Source organism: Strongylocentrotus purpuratus, unplaced genomic scaffold, assembly GCF_000002235.5.
Source record: "Strongylocentrotus purpuratus isolate Spur 01 unplaced genomic scaffold, Spur_5.0 spur5_scaffold_13, whole genome shotgun sequence".
Classification (NCBI taxonomy): Eukaryota; Metazoa; Echinodermata; class Echinoidea; order Camarodonta; family Strongylocentrotidae; genus Strongylocentrotus; species Strongylocentrotus purpuratus.
The window spans coordinates 9,104,716-9,124,895 of NW_022145598.1; the positions used below are offsets into that span (position 1 = coordinate 9,104,716).

Sequence of the window (20,180 nt, forward strand, 5' to 3'; positions counted from 1 at the left end):
AGTACTACATAACACAAAACGATGACAAAAAAATGAACAATTATTGAACATTCTGGCCCCTGCTCTTGAATTCACATTAAAAATTCATGATTTATGCCCACTGGATAAATATTTACATTAAGTCTCTCTCATTCCTCTCTCTCTCTCTCTCTCTCTCTCTCTCTCTCTCTCTCTCTCTCTCCAAGCTCTCATATTTTGTCAGACATTGTATTTACAAGTAAAAATACATTTATAAGGATTCTCTATCTGTTCCACAAACAGTGTAGGTACATTTACATCAAAAGGAAATTAGTGTCGTGAATTCATGAATGGTTGCAAATCAAACTTACATTTGTCAACAACCATTAATAATTTTCTTCACCATTTGGCACCATTTTCAATAACATGTATCAAAACATTTAAGGTCACAAGTAAACTGGTTATCAGGCCTCAAACATAACGGTTGCTTCTCTGCCTCATCTTCCTTTTTTTTTGGGGGGGGGGGGAGAGGGTGTTTATGTCTGGCAGCATAAAAGGTGTCTTTTGTTGCCTTGGTGGTAAATAACATGGTCTCACAAAATATATATCCAAGGTTCCACAGAGAAATTAAGGTACTAAATTCAATGAATTTCCACGATCTATTTTTGCCTTTTTCCTTGAAAAGATAAGTACCATTTTGGTATGGGTTGCGGCATTCAAGTGGTATACAAATAACACACAGTGATATATATTATTTAATGTTTGCGATTGCCTCCGCCTCCCCTCACAATATCAATGACTTAGGAGAATTTTGTCATTTCTCTATGACTTTCCTGGTTTTTCCACGACCTTTGAATCCCTGATGTGACACTTCATTTTTTTACCACCGAAGCAATCAAAATCTACAACAACAAATGCAGGAGGTAGTGGGGTTATAAAAGATTAGAAATGTAGCCCCCCTCCCCCTCAAAATGTTTACTTGGCGATTGTTGCAACAATATTATTTTGCTACGCAATATACAATTTTAGTCATGATCTTCTGAAAATAAGGGTAATTTACTTTTCAAGGTGATAAATAATTGAAATAAAACAATTACACTGCTTCTCTTGTATTACGATTCTTTTTACACAAAATATTAACTGTCAAAACACAGTATCTATCAAAAGTTTATTTATATTCAACATTTTATTTAACAATGCCCCATGATTGCTACATGTATATCTAGATAGATCCTTTTTTCTTTTGGCATATAATAACCGACTTTACATAAGAATATTTATCTGGTTTAGAATTATCAAATAAGCATAAATCAGCAATTTACCATGTGGCCTCTCAAGTGCAACTTATTCATGTTAAACTACCAGCACCTTTACAGGGAATACAAAAAACAAATACACCGCTTCACAGTGCATCCTTGTTATCATAAATTAAATATTATTATTATTAAACACCCTAGGAAAAAGAAAAATTACCCAATGACCTCGTTCCTTTGAAATCTTGTTGTATCAGGGCTAAAAAAACACGATAATGACAACACCACCCCCTAAAAAAGACAATATCTGGGGCTGGCAAAATTACTTTATTTCAATGAAAGTTTGCTACAGTGGAACCCCATTACAAAGAGCTCTGATATAACAAGGTATCTGTTCTGGTGGGGTAAAATTTGCTGGTCCCAGCTCTTTATATTCTTTTGGGGTTTTTACCCTAATATAAGGTAATTTCCATGGTCCAAAGAACCTCATCATAACGAGGTTCCACTTTATAAACGTGTTCTCCATAAAGAAGTTCCACGGTAGCATAAAAAGTCCATTGACCTTTCATCAACTGTACAGGGTCATTCCTCTGTACTGGGTCTTCAGCCTAGGAAGATTCAAGATGGCGTCCCACTAGAAGACGCTTACCGTAAATATCTGGGAGATCAAAATGCCTAATAAATCTAAGCCTAAGTCTAGTTTCTCATCTGGATCCACCCCTCAGAAGAAGGAAAAAGGGTCTTCAGCCTTGGCTTGCAGCTCACAAAAAAAAAGAAGGTAGTTGGAAAGTTTTGTTCTGCGTTTATTTCTGATTGGGTTTTCTTCTCTTGTAGGCTGGGATTGGTCCATAGTACATCTCCGCTGCAACGAAAGATGAAAATGGGAAAATCAAACAATATCTGTTTAATAAGAGGTGGCATAGTCGAGTGGTTTAAGCACTGGACTTGAAATGCAAAGATCGTGGGTTCGATCCCCGACACGGCACTAATGTCCTTTGGCCAGGCATTATTCTAGATTTGTCACTCCATACCCAGGGGAGAAATGGGGACATGGTAGGATGACGAAAGCCTTTCTGTTTGTAATTGCTATATGCCCCCATGGTGACCATTTGGTAGGAATACTCCCAAGGGAGTGAAGATGGTGCACACTGTGCTTTACAGATATTATTACCCCGGTCATCGAATTCATTCATGCACAATGTGCACCATCTCCACTCCCTGGGGAGTATTCCTACCATATGGTCACCGTGAGGGCATAGGCAATTACTAACACAAAAGCTTTCGTCACCCTACAACAGTTGGGAGACAGAACCGGATGGGATTTGTGTTCGAGATGACAAGTTAATTACTACAGTCAAACCTGTCTATAGCGACCGCCCAAGGGAGACACATAAAGGTAGTCTTTGTAGACAGGTGGTTTTGTAGACAGGTTTCTTTAGTACATGTTTCAATGAGAAACCATTTTCAAGGGAAACAAAAAATGTGGTCTTTGTAGACAGGTGGTCTCTAAAGCAGGTTTGACTGTATCAGGATCTCAGCCAACAATATTGGGCAACCTAATGAGTGTAAATTTACCTTTTGCATTGTGTCTCGAGCTGCGTTTCCTGGTTGTCACCCCATCCTGGTCAGACATGCCATCAGCGTCCCTATCTGCCATGGCAGCAGCAGAAGTCAAAGAACCACTGGTGCTCCTGGTTCTGGTTCCCATTGGACCACCCTCAAGACCTGGAGCCGTGGCTGCCCCTGGAGACTTTCGACCGGACCGACGTGTCCTAACGCTTGGGGACGTATCCTCAGGGGGCGGTTCCGATAAGTAGGATTTAGGAGTCTCGGAACGCGAGCTGGTGGAGTCGGTGTCTTCATGGTCTGGAAGTGACATTTCTCTCATCAGGAAACCCTCTCCAGATGATGTTGCTTCTATTGCTTCTTCATGATACTCAGGTTGATCCTCTGGAGCTTTGTCCATTTCCTCAGACGTCTCAAGGGACACCGATGCCTCTGGCGCAGGCTTTGGTGTGTCCGATGGTGTCTCTGATGGTGGCTTTGCTGTTGCGTCCTGTAGCATACCTTTGTCTTTGCTTTCCGATGATAGAGTAGGTATCTCAGGGGTTGCACTGCCTTGTACAGAGTCTGGTTGTTTGGATAGAGAGCTTTCTTCTTTCTCAGCAATGGGGCCTTAATGAAGTAGAGAACAAAAATACATTGGTTTAATACAAAGTCGTGAGATGAGTTTTGTCAATTCTAAAATTCTAAAATGATTGTTTGGGTTTTCAGTTCACTCCGCTCACTATAGGTTCTATTTATCCTAAATTGACTATTTACTACCGACTTTATTTTTACATAAAGTGATCCCTTTTAATGACATCACCTTACGTCCTATTGTTAAGTTACAGATTAAGCATGTGCACAATTCATACAATGACAAATATACATTATACACTCTCCCCTTTCTCATTTAGGATGAACAAGTGTTTTTGCCAGTAAATCACCACATTCTATTGCTCTACATCTTTAATAGTGCACAAAGACTACAGACACATTACTCTATTGCACTTGTGTTACCTCCAGAGCCTGTGAGACATGTTCAAACCCAATATTCAAGCAAGTACATGTTTTTCATGAGGTACATTGCAAATTTGATGAGAAATACATTTCGTTTCAGAGGATCTTAATTGCAATATTCATCAGATGCTAAGACTGAAAAAAAGTTGGAAGCCCAAACCCCCCCCCCCCCCCCCCCCCCCTCTCTCATACATGTCTCTGGTAACTTTAACAATTTGCCAGTACATACGGTATTTGTTTTCGAGGCGAACATTACAGGAAAAATACTCACTAGGGTCACTCATCTCTCTGGTCAATACTGGAAGAGTGGGCTCTTCTTCACTCTTAATAGTATTTGTAACAGCAGCCTGGTCCTTTGCTAATTCCATATGGACAGGGGTTGGTGGCCCTGTATCTGAATGCAGCATTTGATGCACCGGTAGGCTTGCGGTTTCAGAGCTTTGGGCGCTGGTCACCTGGGCGCTGGTCACTTGGGCGCTGGTCACTTGGGTTTCTGGAGGCAAGGTGGTTGTGGTTAAGGTGGCTGGTGTAAAGAGTTCGGGAGTGATCTGCGCTTTGTTGATGGCATCCAGGACAGTACTTGCAGAACTGAGAGTTTCTGAAGTTTGATGATGCTGAGGAGGTGGAGCAGGTGCGCTACCAGGATAAGGTGTCTTGGTATCTTGCCCTGCTGTTGTTACATTTTGTTGAGCAGAAGACACCATAGGATTTGCAGGCAAAGCAGATGAATGCAAAGCAATGTTCTCAGCATTTTTCGTAGCAGGAACAGTATCCTGTGAAGGATTTGTAACAGCTTCTGAAACTGTACTTTGAGCGGCAACCATAGATGACTGGCTTGATGACTCTGATGTTGCTGCAGTTGTAGCATTGATAGCCTGTCCTGGTTGACTACTGCTCTCTACATTGAGTTGAGTGGGTAGAACTGTAAGTTTTGCTTCAGGGGGGAAGGACCTTGACAGCTGGACCTGACTTGGTGTGGTAACTGTAGACTGTGGTATTTGGCCTTGGAAACCTCTCCCAAGACTTCCAGTGGAATCACTTTTCTGAGACCAGTCCTGTTGCACAGCACTCTGCTGTTGACCCAGGACACTTGCCAGTACTTCATTTCGACTCTGTGGCTGCATGGCTCCACTGTCGATATTCCCTGGGAGCTGCTGAGAAGTGTGAGGAGCTCTAGCAGGAACAGATGATGGATCAAACTGCCCTGATCTTGGACTGCCTGGAGGTCCTCTGGCAAAAGTCTGGTGTACATTTGTTGGATGGCTTTGTATCATTCCTTGTGTGGTCACACTTGGATGAGTCAATGTAGGAGACTCTGTCATGTTTGATGCAAGCTGGTGAGCTCCAGCTTGCCCTTGCTGCAGTGATGTTGTGACAGGCTGAGATGAGTGCTGAACATTACCAGGTATTCCGCCTCCCATAAAATGTGGAGGCATGGGATGCTGTCCTTGTAACTCCATCAAGCCAGGTGGAAGATTTGAGGTACCATGCATCTGTCCTGGAAACTGGTCTTGAAATGCATTATGCTGATGCATATTCTTCATCATGTGTCCACCATAAGGGCCATATTCATTTACAGGGGACATCATTCTCTGAGGCATTGGCATCAAGGACCTCATACCATGTGGAGAACCACCCATGACTTCTCCCAGAACTGTAGGTGAGTGCCTCCTGTCAGTCTGTGCTGGAGGTGTGCCCCCTCTCATCATTGTGGAACTACCCATCATACCTTGTCTGTAGCTTGCAGGAGGTGTACCTGACCTAGGTGGGGTCAACGATCTACCACTGGACGAGCGCCTTCTCCGCTGTTTCAGAGCAGGAAAGTCTAAGGCGTGTTGTGGAGGTGGCTTGATTTCTTCCTCATGAATACGGGGTGGACTCAAACCACGAATGGCAGATGTGGCAAGTTTAGTCAGATCAGCTGAGTCAGGTATACTTCCAAGAGCTTCAGCTAGTTGAGGCTGCAGAATTGGCATGGGTGAGGTCACTGGTGGTGCTTGTGTTGGAGATGGAGAAATACTGAGTGGCTCTGATATAACGGGTGATTGCTTTCCACCACCACTCCCTACACTGCTTCCCGAGGAAGAAAGTTTGTCCGTACTCCCAGTAGTACTCCCAACTGTTCGTCCACTGGCTGACTTTGCGATAGAACTTAGCAATGCACTTGCACTGCTGAAGGCTCGCTCACTCTGGGGGCTGATACTTCTTTGACGTCGGAGACTTCGCTCAGCTGCTGCCCCAGGAGACTTTGCCTCTGATGACTGCACTTTGGAAACCTGATCCATAGGAGGTTCTCCAACTTGTGACTGAGACACGCCAGGCATTGTAGGAAGCCCAGTTTGGTTAGTTGGTGACACCCCTGGAACAGGGTGAAGATCTTGTGGATGCATTTTCTGCTGCTCAACAGTAGAAATGTGAAGACTATCTGAAGGAGGAGTCAAGGCAATTGTTGCTGGTGGTGTTCTCCTCATTTGCTGACTAGAAACAGAAGAATGCGAGGGCACAGAACCTGATATTGTTGCAGGCACATTTGGTAGAGATGCAGTTTGTTGAACACCTGGTATTATTGCTTGGTTTGGATCAGAAGTTGCAGGGGTCCTTCCCGTTCCTGCTAATCTAGGCATATGTATGGTATCCTGCATTTGACTTGACAAGCCTCCATATGGCTTTAGGATAGGCATGTCGTCTTGTTTGAGGGTTTGCTCATGTCCTTCTTTCTTAACTACTACACTTCCTGGAACAGATGCTTTATTGCTAGATGATTCTTCGACTGCACTTCCAGCAGTATAAGCAGAAGCAATTTGGCTTGTTGCTGCTGCTTGTGCAATACTCATCATAATATCTTCTTGTAGTAACTGCTTTACTTCTGACCTGACCTCTGCTTTAGGTTGAATGTCTGTTGGTCTTTGGCTAAGCATGGGACTTTGGCTTGGGGCTACTACCCTTGAGAGTACAGGCTGCATACTCTGTCCTTGGATTGATGAATGAGTTGTCACATAAGTTACAGGTTGGTGCACAGTAGTTGAAGCAGTTGAAGCAATCTGTGGGGCAACATTGATTTCACTTAGTAATGCCTTGAGATGAGATTTATCATCTTTCTTTTCAGCCCCAGATGGGTCACTGCCTTGAGCGCCATACGCCGGGGGATTGGATGTTGAACGCACAGACTGGCTTTCTCTTGGATTATTTGCTAGTTTTTCCATGAAACGAAGCCCTTCCGATGTCAAGCTTGATGATGTTGATGGTGGAAAGTCTAAAGGCCAGTTGAAAGGTTGATTGCTAGAGTTATCACCTTGTGCATGTGATGCCTGCAACATGCTTGGAGTTGGACCAGCCATTGTAGGATTTGTTGGGTGAGAAGTAACCTGAGAGGGGTACATCTGACTTCCAGGTGGAAAAGAATGTTGTTCTGTTTTAGCCATCTGTGGTAATTGAGCACCAAGCACTTGATCAGCAACGCTCATTGAACCAAAGCCCATTTGCCTACTTAGGTCTACCATTCTATCGATCGTCTGAATACCATCTGTAGTTGTAATTTGCGTTGTTGTTGCAGGCCTTGATAGACTTCTACTTACAGGAGGTTGACCGAAGTTCAGATCACTCTCTTGCCCAATAACGGGATTCGCCATGCCTCCACCAGCATGCATGGAGGTTACAGGTACATTCACATTCTGTCCAGTAAATTGTTGCGTAGAAGAAACCGCAGGTGGAGCTGCCATCCGCGGAGGAGGAATTGACATATTACCCCTTGGGTTCCCTACAAATCGTTGAACTAAGCCTTGAGATGATGGGCTGTTTGTGGGTGGCGCCCCACCTGGAGGAAAATTTGAACTTCCAAGGAATCCTCTAGAAAAAGGAATATTGGAAAAATTAGAAGAATGAGCCTCTCCTTTGTTAATGTGTCCCCCACTAATGGGATGCGAGATGTTACCCAAGAGCTCTCGGGTACTTGGAGGAGGTGGTGGAGCTGGAGGATTGGGGCTCATTGGGGAAGAAATTTTTGCAGAGGGTTGAGAGAGCAGGTGAGACTGACGAGACGTTGAGGCAGTTTTTTGTTTCTTCTTTTGCGAAGGTGTTGTTTTAGTGGGTGGAGTTACCATTTTGAATTTCTGTTCTTCTTCATCTTTCACTTCTTGAACTATCCTTGCTGCCATTGCAAATGTGTCTCTTTCTGCTTCAGTCATGGATGCCATCGCAGATTCCTCATCAAAAGAGTGATCTTCTTCCATCTTTTCAACACTTGCAACTGGTTTATCTGATTCCTTTACAGGCTTGTGAACAGCGCTCTGCATGATGCTACTGGCTGTGGTCTGGACATGAGAAGTGGTTGCTGGAGGAACAGTAGCACTTGCTGCAGAAAATGAACTTCCGGAACCGGAAGTGAAGGTTGGTTGATGAAATGCAGTTGTTTTAGGAACATCTGTAGCAATACTGGATGTTGCAATAGGTGGAGGCAAATATCCAGATCCAGATGCCATCCTTCCTCCAATAGGTGGTGTCTGCTGTCTTGGTCCTGCTCCTGGAGGTGACGATGATTGAGATCTTGCTGAAATAAGAGCAGCAACTGAGGGAGGTACCTGTGGTGACTGTGTCCTGCTTGGATCAAAGTGTAAAGATGGCACAGGAATGGACATTCTTGGACTTGGGCCTCGAGGGATAGCTCTTAATTCTGGTCTAGTGGGAGGATAGCCTGGTAAACCTGGTCCTACCTGGTTTGGCAATGTTACAGGGAATCCTGCTGTTGTTGACAATGTAATCTTTTCTGCTGATGTTGAAACAGGTAAACTACTTGTAGGTGTAGGACCTGCAGAACCCATCTGAATGGGTGGTGTGCTGAAGATTGGCTGAGGGTATGACATGGAGTAGGGAGCAACACTCTGGTTTGGTACATTGGAATGGGTCTGTTGAGGAAATGGTGGTTGACCAGGGACATTGGTTGCTTGTGGTTGTCCTGAATTAGCGAAGAGTTGCTGCAGTTGCTGTTGTTGCTGAGGATTCAAGTTCTGAAGTTCAGGGTGCTGGGTCTGGATTTGTTGTAACTGTTGCTGCTGATGCTGCTGATGTTGCTGTTGTTGAAGCTGATGATGCACCTGCTGCTGCAATTGATGCTGTTGCTGTGCATGTTGTTGTTGCAAATGTTGCTGCAACTGCTGTAATGTGTGTTCATTTCTTGACGTTGCTACACCACCTGTGGTTATTGCTGAAGCATTGGTACTCTTAATCTCTTCTGATGAAAATGAGAACTGCGTAGCCGTGATGTCACTCTGTAGGAGATTGACAAGCAAAGGGCTTGTCAAAGAGGCAGTTACAGATTTCTTGTTATGATGACCTAATAAGTGATGTCCTGGCATGAAGTTTTGTGGTATATTGGCAACTTGAGCGTGCTGTCCATGTGACGAAGGCACTTGGAGTTGCTGGGTTTGAGTAAACAACATGTCAGATTGTCCAATTTGGGCCTGTCCTGTTTGGCTCTGCTGGATTGTTGTTCCTTGAGGCATTGGCAACTTAGAACCTGAAGTATCAGAGAAAGGGAATGTTGACATCGCAGTCGTGACCTGTGATTGGGATTGGGAGTAGGGGAGAGATTCTGGAACTGGCCCAGACGACGTTGATATAGGCATTGCACTTGATTGCAGAGGAGGCTGCATCACTCTGGACTGCACAGAAGGTGCATCTGGACTGAGAGGATTATTCATGAGACTCGGAGGCAAAGCTAGGTTGGGCGGTTTACTCTGCTGAAGTGGGTCTTGAGAAGGAGGCGGAGGAGGGGGGTTGTTCATAGTTCGTGGGTCTGGGGGCATTAGTGGTGGTGGCAGTGGAATTTGAGGATGGTTCTGCTTTTTCTTGCTCTTGCGCTTTTTCTTAGGGGCTGGCTTTTTCACTTGAGCTGGAGGAGGAGGTTGAGGCCGTGACGGAATTCCAGCCTGCTGCGTGTTCCCCATTGAACTAGGTAGTGTTTGATTTGCAGCCATGTCCATTCCAAGCGACATACCTTGATGCATAGGAAATGGCAAGTGTTGCTGGTGTTGTTGCTGCTGTGGAGACTGCTGAGGCTGGAATGGCATTTGGTTCCACTGTTGTTGTTGTTGTTGTTGCTGCTGTTGTTGTTGTTGCTGCTGCTGCTGCTGTTGCTGTTGATGTTGTTGTCCTCTCTGTGGAAAGCCAGTCAAACCCCAAGGGAACATATTTCCCTGCTGGTTGCTATCCTGCATCATACTGCTTGGAGTGAGATGTGTATTAGGAGGCACACTGTGTCCTTGTGCCAACGTGGCCATTGAACTCATCGGATTGGGCGACATAGACTGAGCTGTTGGGGTAGTTGGTCTTGGGGGAAAGCCCCCTCTTTGCTGGAACTGGTTAGTGTTATGACTGAAGCCCCTGTTCATGGCCTGAGGTACAGGAGATTGAGAAGGAGGTGCTACAGGGTTTCCATGCATAACCATTGGCCCCGGAGAAGGTGTCATACCCATTCTGGAGGCCATAGCCTGAGGCGAGGCGTTCATGTTCATGCCTATTCCTTGGTTTTGTCCGAGAACAGATGGAAAGCCTGCATTCTGATTTAGTTGAGCCTGTGCCACTTGTTGCTGTTGCTGTTGCTGAATCTGAGGGTGTTGAAACTGCTGCGCTTGCATCTGTTGCTGCTGCTGTTGTTGTTGTTGTTGTTGATGTTGCTGCTGATGGTGAATTTGTTGTTGCTGTGGTGGTGCTTGCTGAGGCTGTTGAACATGCTGTTGCTGTTGCTGCTGCTGCTGTTGCTGCTGGGCAACCGGTGCAGGAGGTGGTGGAGGTGGCGGTCCGGTGTTCAAGTCAATGACATTTCCATTTTCCAGTTGCACAGACAAAATTCCTAGGTTCCTTAGAGATGGATCTCCATTTTGGGCCAGTGATCGAAGATGAGTGGCAGCGTGGCGTGGAATGTTGAATGTTACCTTGATGCTGTTCCATGGCTCCACTTTATGAACAGATAACGTTTCTACAGTAAGGGTAAACAAAAGGAGAAAAAAAACATGAAGAATACTTAATAACATATACATGTACATGTACACTGTACAAACAAAGAATAAAATGGAAATCTTTATGCCCGCATGAGGACTGAAGCATGAGTTGAAATTGAAATTGATCTTTATTTCATGCATCATAAAAACATATATAAAATACAAAACATAGTACATAAAAGTTAAAGGCATTGTTTAACAATGTTTCCACGCTTACAAATCTGAGATGCAAGGCCCTACATGTTATCAGTGTCTATGATATGGTGTAATATTGAAACCCCCCCCCCCACCCCCCCCCCCCCCAAAAAAAAAAGTTGCTTTAAATGATCATGAAGTGTTTCAAAAAAGTAAAAATATTTGAGTGACTGGTTTTACCATACTCATTTGTTCCAATAGACTGTAGGTAATATAAAAATCTGTTCAAAACCATTTGGCAAACGTTTTTTGACATTTCGAATTCCAAGCATATGAACACATAAGTACAAGAGTAACAAGAAAACATTTTTTGTAGTACATAAAGATTTGATTAAATTATGATTAGGCCCCCAGAAAGGATGGGGTGGGGGGAGGGGGATCTCCTACGCAGAATTCCCCTCAAAACTTGTTGAAAATTAACTTTGATCCTCACCTGTCTCTGTTAGATTGGAAAGTTGCTTGATGAGCCAGTGTAACTTGAAATGCAGTTCTGGATCATTGTAATGCCCGTGGCAGGTCACTACCAGCTTATCCAAGGAACCCATCGTGGTGTCGCACTTCCTGAGTGAAAATTATTGGTCTGAAGGTGAAAGAAATGACACAGGGTCAAATGGAGTCAATATCTTATTGGTTCATGCAAATCCCCATATGAATGAAGCATCGAAAACTAATGTCCATGAAGTGACAGATGTTCTCTCCATGAGTAATTCTGTTGCCAGTTTCAAGTAAACATTTTAAACATGCTCTATGTTCTAAAATTTACCAAGTTGTGAATACCACAGGCAAATAAAGTAGTACAGACGACAAGGTAGCATGTGCAGATTGACTCAACTGCATTTAAAATATTAATGACAGTCTACAAAGCTCTAAATGGTCAAACTCCTAGTTACGTTAATGAATTGTTGCATCAAGTCTCAAACTCATGGTCGTAACCTTTGTAGTACACAAGACACATTTATGTTGCAAATACCCCCATATAAAACCAAAGTAACCCCCGGGGCCGCTCATTTCTTTGTGCTGCCCCTAGATTATGGAATAAATTACCACTAGAAATAAGGAAAGCCCCATCACTAGACAATTTTAAATAAAAACTGAAAACTCACTTGTTCATATACTGTAGTATATATATAGCACAGCATTTACGAGCTCTTGCAGAGCAGCAGAATATATCCACATAGTTATTGCGCTTTACAAATGAATATTATTATTATTATTATTATATAAGCTGCAGCTTCACCATTCAGGCTAAGTGTATTTGGCTCTGCTCCTGTTGGGACAACATGCGAGTCGCCATTTTGGCTTACCGCCAATCTCTGTGTATAAGACGCACCTACAGTATGTATAAGACACCCCCATTTTTTTTTGTCGACTCTGTAGGCAGCAAGCCAGGTCTATGTTCAAAAACGCATGCAGACAAGGACCTTTATTTCACTGTGAGGTGCACTTGAAGGTGCCGATTTGGGCTTGTGAACTTGTCACAAATAACAGTAACAATGTCGTTTTTAAAACTAAATGTGTCAGACAAATTTTCCTCTCAGTCCAAACAGAAATCCAGACATACTGGTACTGTACAGGTTCTAGTTTCTGAGTTAAGAGTTGACACACCGTGTATGACTGAGCTGGGAGACATTGCCAGAAACAGTGCCAGGTGGAGGGGCATAAATCAACACTTTAACAAAAATATATACAGTGTATATATTTTCTTGTATCTGTGTATAAGACAGACCCCCGACTTCGATTTCTTTGTTTTGGCGTAAAAAAAGGTGCGGCTTATACACAGAGATTTACTTTGTATATAATGTAGGCATGCCTTTTTTTTCATTGTCATTATAATCCTTAATGGCGGCTCGTATGTTTTGCCTCTTCTCTTAGACTAATATTAATAATTTCAAACTTCAAAGTCATGAAAAGGCACTTAATTAATATCAAACATGGTCTAAAAATACTCCAAAATACAAAATAATCCCAGCTATGCATGTTTTTTTTCTTCTTCCGATCATTTGCCAATTGTTGACATTTATTGGCATGAAAATAGCTTTATACATGGACTACTAGAACTTCAAATGAGAGAATTGTCCAAGGTATGAATGATTTAAAGGTAATACAAAGTTTTGGTATGGGGTCATGAACTTGGTTCGAATGAACATATTGGAAGCATATACGATCCTACAATATTCAGTGATCGTTGTCGCGGTCGAAATCGACTCTAAAGTTCTAAAATTGTAAATAATAAACACTTTATGTTGAATAGCTCCCTCTCAAGGTCAAGATATTAATTAAGCTATAAAACAATGTTAATAGACTAAAATCGACCGATTAGCTATTCTCGATCGGAAATTATATACCACAACTACATACTCCGAGATTTTTATGGTCGCAGCTACCATTGTACGGCCGTAGGAGTTATTTGAAATTTATCAAAATTTACCGGGAGCATCGGTAAATCTTTATATTCAATTTTTCTCGAAAGCAGAAGTGTTTTAGGGGCTCAAATTTCTGGTGCTTTTAAAACATCCACAGGGGCATCCAAATATATCAAAATTGTAAAGAATTACTATCCACCCATTTTTCAAAATTTCCCAAAACTTTGTAATATCTTTAAGGTATTAGAGTGCTCAAAATTGTCGACAATTTTGTTAACATTTTTGAGGAAGAACTTAACTATAAAAAAAATCATCAGATTTCCCTCAGCATCTGCCGATCCGATACAGATATCGGGAGCCAAACCATCGATACGATCATCCGATCTGATCATAGCTGTAACTTACAGGGTTATATACATCTATAGTACATGTTACTTATTAAACTCTGTTTAATACTTAATTTTCTTGACAAAAACATTGAATTTTGCTTTGCAAAGAGAATTGTGACATTCCTCATTGAATAACACCGGTGTGTTGGCTCAGTCAGTAGAGCATCCGCCTCACAACAGGGAGGTCGTAGGTTCGAACCCCGGTCGCGTCATACCAAAAGACGTTAAAAGACGGGAGTTGCTGCTACCTTGTTTGGTGTTCAACAATAAGGGATAGAGCAGCGTCGATCTGGCGCTGCTTAGTGGCTGCCGGGCTCACGATCAATTGGGCAAAAAGAATTTCCATTTTTGGTTTAAGTTAATAAAATTTGGAGTGGACTTTAAAAGATTATTATTATTATTATTATTAAAAGCAGCGTGGCATTGCAGGAAGATGCGCATAGACATTAAGCGCCAATTTGCACATACCTTTTAGTTAGCTGCCCAAAATTTCACAATGGACACTGAAACAAAGAAACAAACCGCGTGCTGCTCCTGATTGGGCAATAGACACCTTCCCATGACTGAATGGAAGTAGCAAACCCTTTGGGCAGCATGACAAGTCACTAAATCTTATCAAATGAGAGAGTTCCCAGTCACTCAGAAGAATATAAACAAGTACCTTTTCGCATGTATATTTTTAATCAGTATGACCCTTCCTCACAAAATATTAGCTCCTCTGTATATCTGTGTAATGTTACTTTTATTATTTTATTAATTTATAATCTATTGTTTTGGTGTGTTTTTGTGTACCTTTTTTATGTGAGATGATTATGTGTGCTTCATTTAGAGAAGGTAGAAAACAACAGCTTCTCAGGAAAGCTTGTATGTTTACATGTACAGTACAGTGTACGTGTGAAAATGCATTACAGTCAGAATTTCCTCATGTAGATTTGAATTCCTTTTGAAAAATAAAGACCAAACCTTGACATTTTATCTCATTAACCTTACTATTGCACAACAACAATAATCGTTTTTGAAGAAAAAAATATGTTGGACTTTTACTCAACCATTTACAATCGTATCAATTGTATAGGGTGTATTCAGTTTAATTGAGGCCAAATAATGCAGGCTTAATTTACCTTGTTTAGTTCACTTTTAGTGAAAAGGCAAACCAAAGTTAACAATATAACAGAGTTTGTGTTATTTTTCATAGGTGAAATTAATTTTGGCCCGTTTCTCACCACATGTGTATTATCCTATCAGTCAGATACTATAGCACCGTATCTCTGTATAGTTTAGATTCCAATTTCTGATCAGCGTACCCGCAGGTGTAGTTTTCGGCCGTGTGGGGGGGATTACGTGCTTTGGCCGCATGCGTCTTTTTTTTTGGTACCACAGCGAGCCCGTGCTATAGCATCAGCGGGCGAACATACGGAGCACGCTCCCTGACTAAGTACATTCATGCAGCCGAAAACTGCCTCGCTAGGTCATGGAAAAAACTGATAACGCCATTACGAACGTGTAGCTCGCGTACAGTTTTTCCTTCATAATCATTTTGCCTTCGGCGTAGACTAGAACGGATGAGATTTAGATGACGTCCTGCGCAGCAAGAGTTAAAATATGTCTTGCAAGATTGTCAACATGGATGTCGATTTTGACCCATAATTTCCTAAAAAAAGGGACTATTAAACGGATTATTTCAGTCAAGTTGGTAAGTGGAACCGATGTATTATAGCCTAGGCCTAATTTACAATTGGATATGCACGAGGTAAAATGAAATTTTGTGGAATTTTTGGGGCATAAAAATATGGCCATAGATCTAAATTGGTGTTTGAAAGTGAATGCGTAGACATCTAGACTATAGATTCTAGATCTAGTCGGCTTCCGTCTCTAAAGATAGGGTGTCTGAACGATTTTTCAATTTTCAATTTGGGATCGTTTTTCACCATTTTTGTTTGATATTTGAATAAAAAGTGTAATCAGAATAATACATTTCAAATTTGAAGCTTCACCGATGTTTCAATCAAAAGATACAGCCCCTACAAAATGCTGGTATATTCATATCATTTTGGTCAAAATCGACGAAAAAGACGTCCACGCAGAGTGATGTTGTTTTGCTAAATTTAGCCAAACAGCTGTATCGCGCGATATGCAAGCGTATGCATATCGTACGCATGCTGCTAAGCCAATGCGCGACTTGCAAGCTTGAGCTACGCTGTCTCCGCGACATGTGCCATTGACTAGTATGGTTAGCGTTCGTCGCACAAAAAACCCGGAAGTGAATGTACGTTATAGTCAATGGCAATATCGCGGAGATGTCTCCGCGATATTGCCATTGACTATAACGTGTATTCACTTCCGGGGTTTATGGTGGGAACGGCCATCCATACTTTCATTCACTATAAGCGCACATGTTACGCGATGTAACCATGGTTTGGACTGAGCGGAGCTCACGCCTCCCTAATTAGCTGATTCCAAAAATGTGGGAAGGGTATTTTTAAACTGTTGGGGCGAGTGATCTCTTGGGGCTAGCGAAAAAATAAGTGCATACATATTTTCCTTACGTCTAGCCGGACATAAGCCCGGGGGGCGCAGCTCAGGAAAGTGGCAAATTTTGGAGCTAGGATGCAAACAACATTTAAATCGCTGTTTTGACCAAGATATTTTTAGAATTTCGGGGGTGCGCCCCTTTGGGGAATATGGAGAAAAACCTGCTCTTTCATATGACACCTCATTTATTGAGTTTCACCTTCAGGATCACAAGCCCCAAAGTAGGGTGTCTGATCGCGCACCCGATGTTGTGTGCTAAAATTCTTCCCATAGAGATTACACGCATCCCTATGCAGCCTACGTGCATTGCGCGACCATGCAAAAAAAGTCAATTTTTTTTTTTCAAATCGAGATTCAAACCTTTATCAGTTGTGATCCTGAAGGTGATAATCAATGAATGAGGTGTCATATGAAAGAGCAGGTGAATTCCAATATTTCCAAAGGGGCGTAGCCCCCGAAATTCTAAAAATATCTTGGTCAAAACAGCAATTTAAACATTGTGTCCTGGCTAACTCTGAGGTTTGTCACTTTTGAGATATGACGCCCCGATCGATAAGTAGTCCCAGTCCTAAGGAACAATTCTATGTGATTATATTTTCGCTAGCCCCCAGGGATCACAACTGATAACAGTTTAAAAATACCCTTCTCGCTATTTGGTGGATCAGCTAATTAGGAGGCGTGCGCTCCGCTCAGTCCAAACCATGGTTACATCGCGTAACATCTCCGCGCACGAACGAAACCCGAAATTATAGTGACTGAAATTATGGTTGGCAATTCCCTCGATAAACCCGGAAGTGAATACACGTTATAGTCAATGGCAATATCGCGGAGACAACGCGCGTTGTCTCCGCGATATTAGGGGCTTTTCGTTTGTGTGGACGAGGACGGCGTTCACGTCCTCTGACGATGCGAATTGGCGTCAGACACCCGTCCTGTTCACTACCTTATAACCCTTTTCGTTTTAAGTCGACACCCGTTCTCTACACGATGACGTATTGGCCCCTGCACGCGCTTATTCAATTTCTCCTTCTTTCACTTCTTACTTTGTTCTTCGTTTATTATTCTATTATACTCTCTCTATTTTCCTTATGTTATTCTTTGTTTTTCCTTCTTTCATCTTCTCTTCTATCTTTCCATTGTCTATTCTTTATCATTTTCTCTTTCTGTCTTTCCTAATGTTATTGTGGTTGTTATCATTCTATCATTTTTCTTTCTATCTTTCCTCATATTATTCTTTGTTTCTTCCTTCTATCATCTTCTCTTAATGTTATTCTGTGTTTTTGTCATTCTATCACTTTCTCTTTTTGTTTTTTCTTATGTTATTCTTTGTTTTTTCCTTCTTTCACCTTCTCTTTCTGTCTTTCCTTATGTTATTCTTTGTTTTTTCCTTCTGTCTTTCCTTATGTTATTCTTTATTTTTTTCCTTCTTTCACTTTCTCTTCAGTCTTTCCTTATGCTATTCTTTGTTTTTCCCTTCTTTTACCTTCTCTTTCTGTCTTTCCTTATTTTATTCTTCGTTTCTTCCTTCTTTCATCTTCTCTTATGTTATTCTTTGTTTTTATCATTCTATCACTTTCTCTTTTTGTATTTCCTTATGTTATTCTTTGTTTTTTTCCTTCTTTCACCTTCTCTTTCTGTCTTTCCTTATGTTATTCTTTGTTTCTTCCCTTCTTTCACTTTCTTTTTCTGTCTTTCCTTATGTTATTCTTTGTTTCTTCCTTCTTTCAACTTAATTCTCTTATGTTATTCTTTGTTTTTATCATTCTATCACTTTCTCTTTCTGTCTTTCCTTATGTTATTCTTTGTTTCTTCCTTCTTTCAACTTAATTCTCTTATGTTATTCTTTGTTTTTATCATTCTATCACTTTCTCTTTCTGTCTTTCCTTATGTTATTCTTTGTTTCTTCCTTCTATCACATTTTCTTATGTTATTCTTTGTTTTTTAATCATTCTATCACTTTCTCTTGCTGTTTTTACTTTCTGATTTACGCTGCGATGTAGCATGATGACGTCATTCTGACGACGGGTCACTAGTTTTCTGACGAACCTCAAATCATCGATGGACGGGTTCGCAAATGTGGCCTGACGACGCCAGACGACCCGACGCATGCGCAGATCGCCGAAATGACGTCACATATTTGACGTCGACTATGTCGACGTGACAAATGAAAACCCCCTATTGCCATTGACTATAACGTGCATTCACTTCCGGGTTTATTGTGCGACGAACGCCAACCATACTAGTCAATCGCACATGTCGCGGAGACAGCGTAGCTCAAGCTGCAAGTCGCGGATTGGCTTAGCAGCATGCGTACGATATGCATACGCTTGCATATCGCGCGATACAGCTGTTTGGCTAAATTTAGCAAAACAACATCACTCTGCGTGGACGTCTTTGTCGTCGATTTTGACCAAAATGATATGAATATACCAGCGTGTTGGAGGGGCTGTAACTTTTGATAGAAACATCGGTGAGACTTGAAATTTGAAATGTATTATTCTGATAACATTTTTTATTCAAATATCAAACAAAAATGGTGAAAAACGATCCCAAATTGAAAATTGAAAAATCGTTCAGACACCCTACCCAAAGGTTTGAATTTCATTTTTTTTCATAAAATCATTGACCAATTTTCATGGTCGCGCAATGCACGTAGACTGCATAGGGATGCGTGCAATCTCTATGGGAAGTATTTTAGCACACAACATTGGGTGCGCGATCAGACACCCTACTAAAGAGAGAGCTGACCCTACCCAAAGAGGCTTAAGAGACGGAAAATTCGGTCTAGGTATGTGTGGGATATTATTATGTGATATGCTATCTTCTTCTATGCGATGTATTTTAAAGGGATTTTAGTTTTTACCATCAACCATGGCATGCGTCCAACCAATCGGCTGAAAACTGGAGATGGTCGATCATTAGGCCTAGATCTACCCCCTCCTTTACTCTAAAATAAATAGTAGAGTCTAATACAGCCTTACAGGCCTAAATTCTAGACTTTATCTAGTACATTTGATTTTAGTTAAGTTGTTCCATAAGACGTAGTAAATAAACCCAACCAAGGGCTTACTCTCGGCTCCATCAAGCCAAGGGACCGGATCCGCCGGGCCGGGCCGGGCGCGGGCGGGCATTGCCAGGCATTATGATTGGGCATTAGGCCTATGCCATTAGCAGACCTGCTCCATGCACGTAGACCCCCGACGGTAGCCGCCCAGCTGTCCGCTGCCTGTGGCTGGCCCAGCACAGGTCTTGAACTTGAGGCTTCTTGTTGAAGAGGGCATCAAAACATGGTAAAAATACTCATATTACCCATCAAAGATTGCAATCTTACAACTAAAGTTATCATCTTTGATAATAAATAATGATAAAAAGTCATGAAAGTTACCTGTTACTCTTACGTATCGACGGCAAATCATTGTTTTCCGTTCTTTTCTCCGACCGACAAAGGCTTAATTCAGAATTTTCACGTACGCGCCATGGTGACCTTTGACCTTGCTCTTTGAAAGCTCGATGCGCGCTCGGCTTTGCCTAGACTAGACATATCGAGACCCGACTGAATTTGTTTTGTATATTTTTTAAAATAACTTGAAAGAAATTGCGGAAAAAAATACAATTTGACATTAATCCTCGATTTTTGGATTAGGCAAGAAATAGTTAGATGAGTCAGGGGTGGATCCACGGGGGGGGGGGGGGGGGCGACGGGCCCGGCCCTCCTAATCGTAGAAAACAGGTTTTAAAAAAGTAAGCACTATTTTTTTTTGTGGGGGCAGGGGGGGGGGCTCAACGATAGGGGTGAACACTTTATCCCTAGACACCCCCCCCCCTGAGCCAAACAATCACAACAACAATGTTTACTTCTTTTTTTGGGGGGGGGGGAGGGGGGCAGTATTGTCATTTTGTTGATTAACACTTCAATCGTGCATGGGGGGGGGG

General features: G+C 42.1%; 1 protein-coding gene across 1 annotated transcript; it reads right to left on the bottom strand.

Annotated features, from left to right (window-relative positions):
• Positions 1-1,216: 1,216 nt before the first annotated feature.
• Positions 1,217-19,742, bottom strand: LOC115922977 (nuclear receptor coactivator 6-like). Its single transcript, XM_030982854.1, has 5 exons — positions 19,633-19,742; positions 11,397-11,543; positions 4,045-10,746; positions 2,787-3,386; positions 1,217-2,073 (listed from the first exon to the last, which is right to left on the bottom strand). Exons 2-5 carry the CDS (start codon positions 11,506-11,508, stop codon positions 2,015-2,017), a joined length of 7,473 nt encoding a protein of 2,490 aa, XP_030838714.1. The 5' UTR covers positions 11,509-11,543; positions 19,633-19,742; the 3' UTR covers positions 1,217-2,014.
• Between the last annotated feature and the right edge of the window lie 438 nt (positions 19,743-20,180).

Excerpts from the sequence above, each read along its gene's own strand:
- LOC115922977 (XM_030982854.1), bottom strand. The coding sequence starts at position 11,508 with ATGGGTTCCTTGGATAAGCTGGTAGTGACCTGCCACGGGCATTACAAT. Across the intron at positions 10,747-11,396 it reads TTCCAATCTAACAGAGACAG|AAACGTTATCTGTTCATAAA; the intron begins GTGAGGATCAAA and ends CCCTTACTGTAG. Across the intron at positions 2,074-2,786 it reads CTCGAGACACAATGCAAAAG|CGGAGATGTACTATGGACCA; the intron begins GTAAATTTACAC and ends CTTTCGTTGCAG.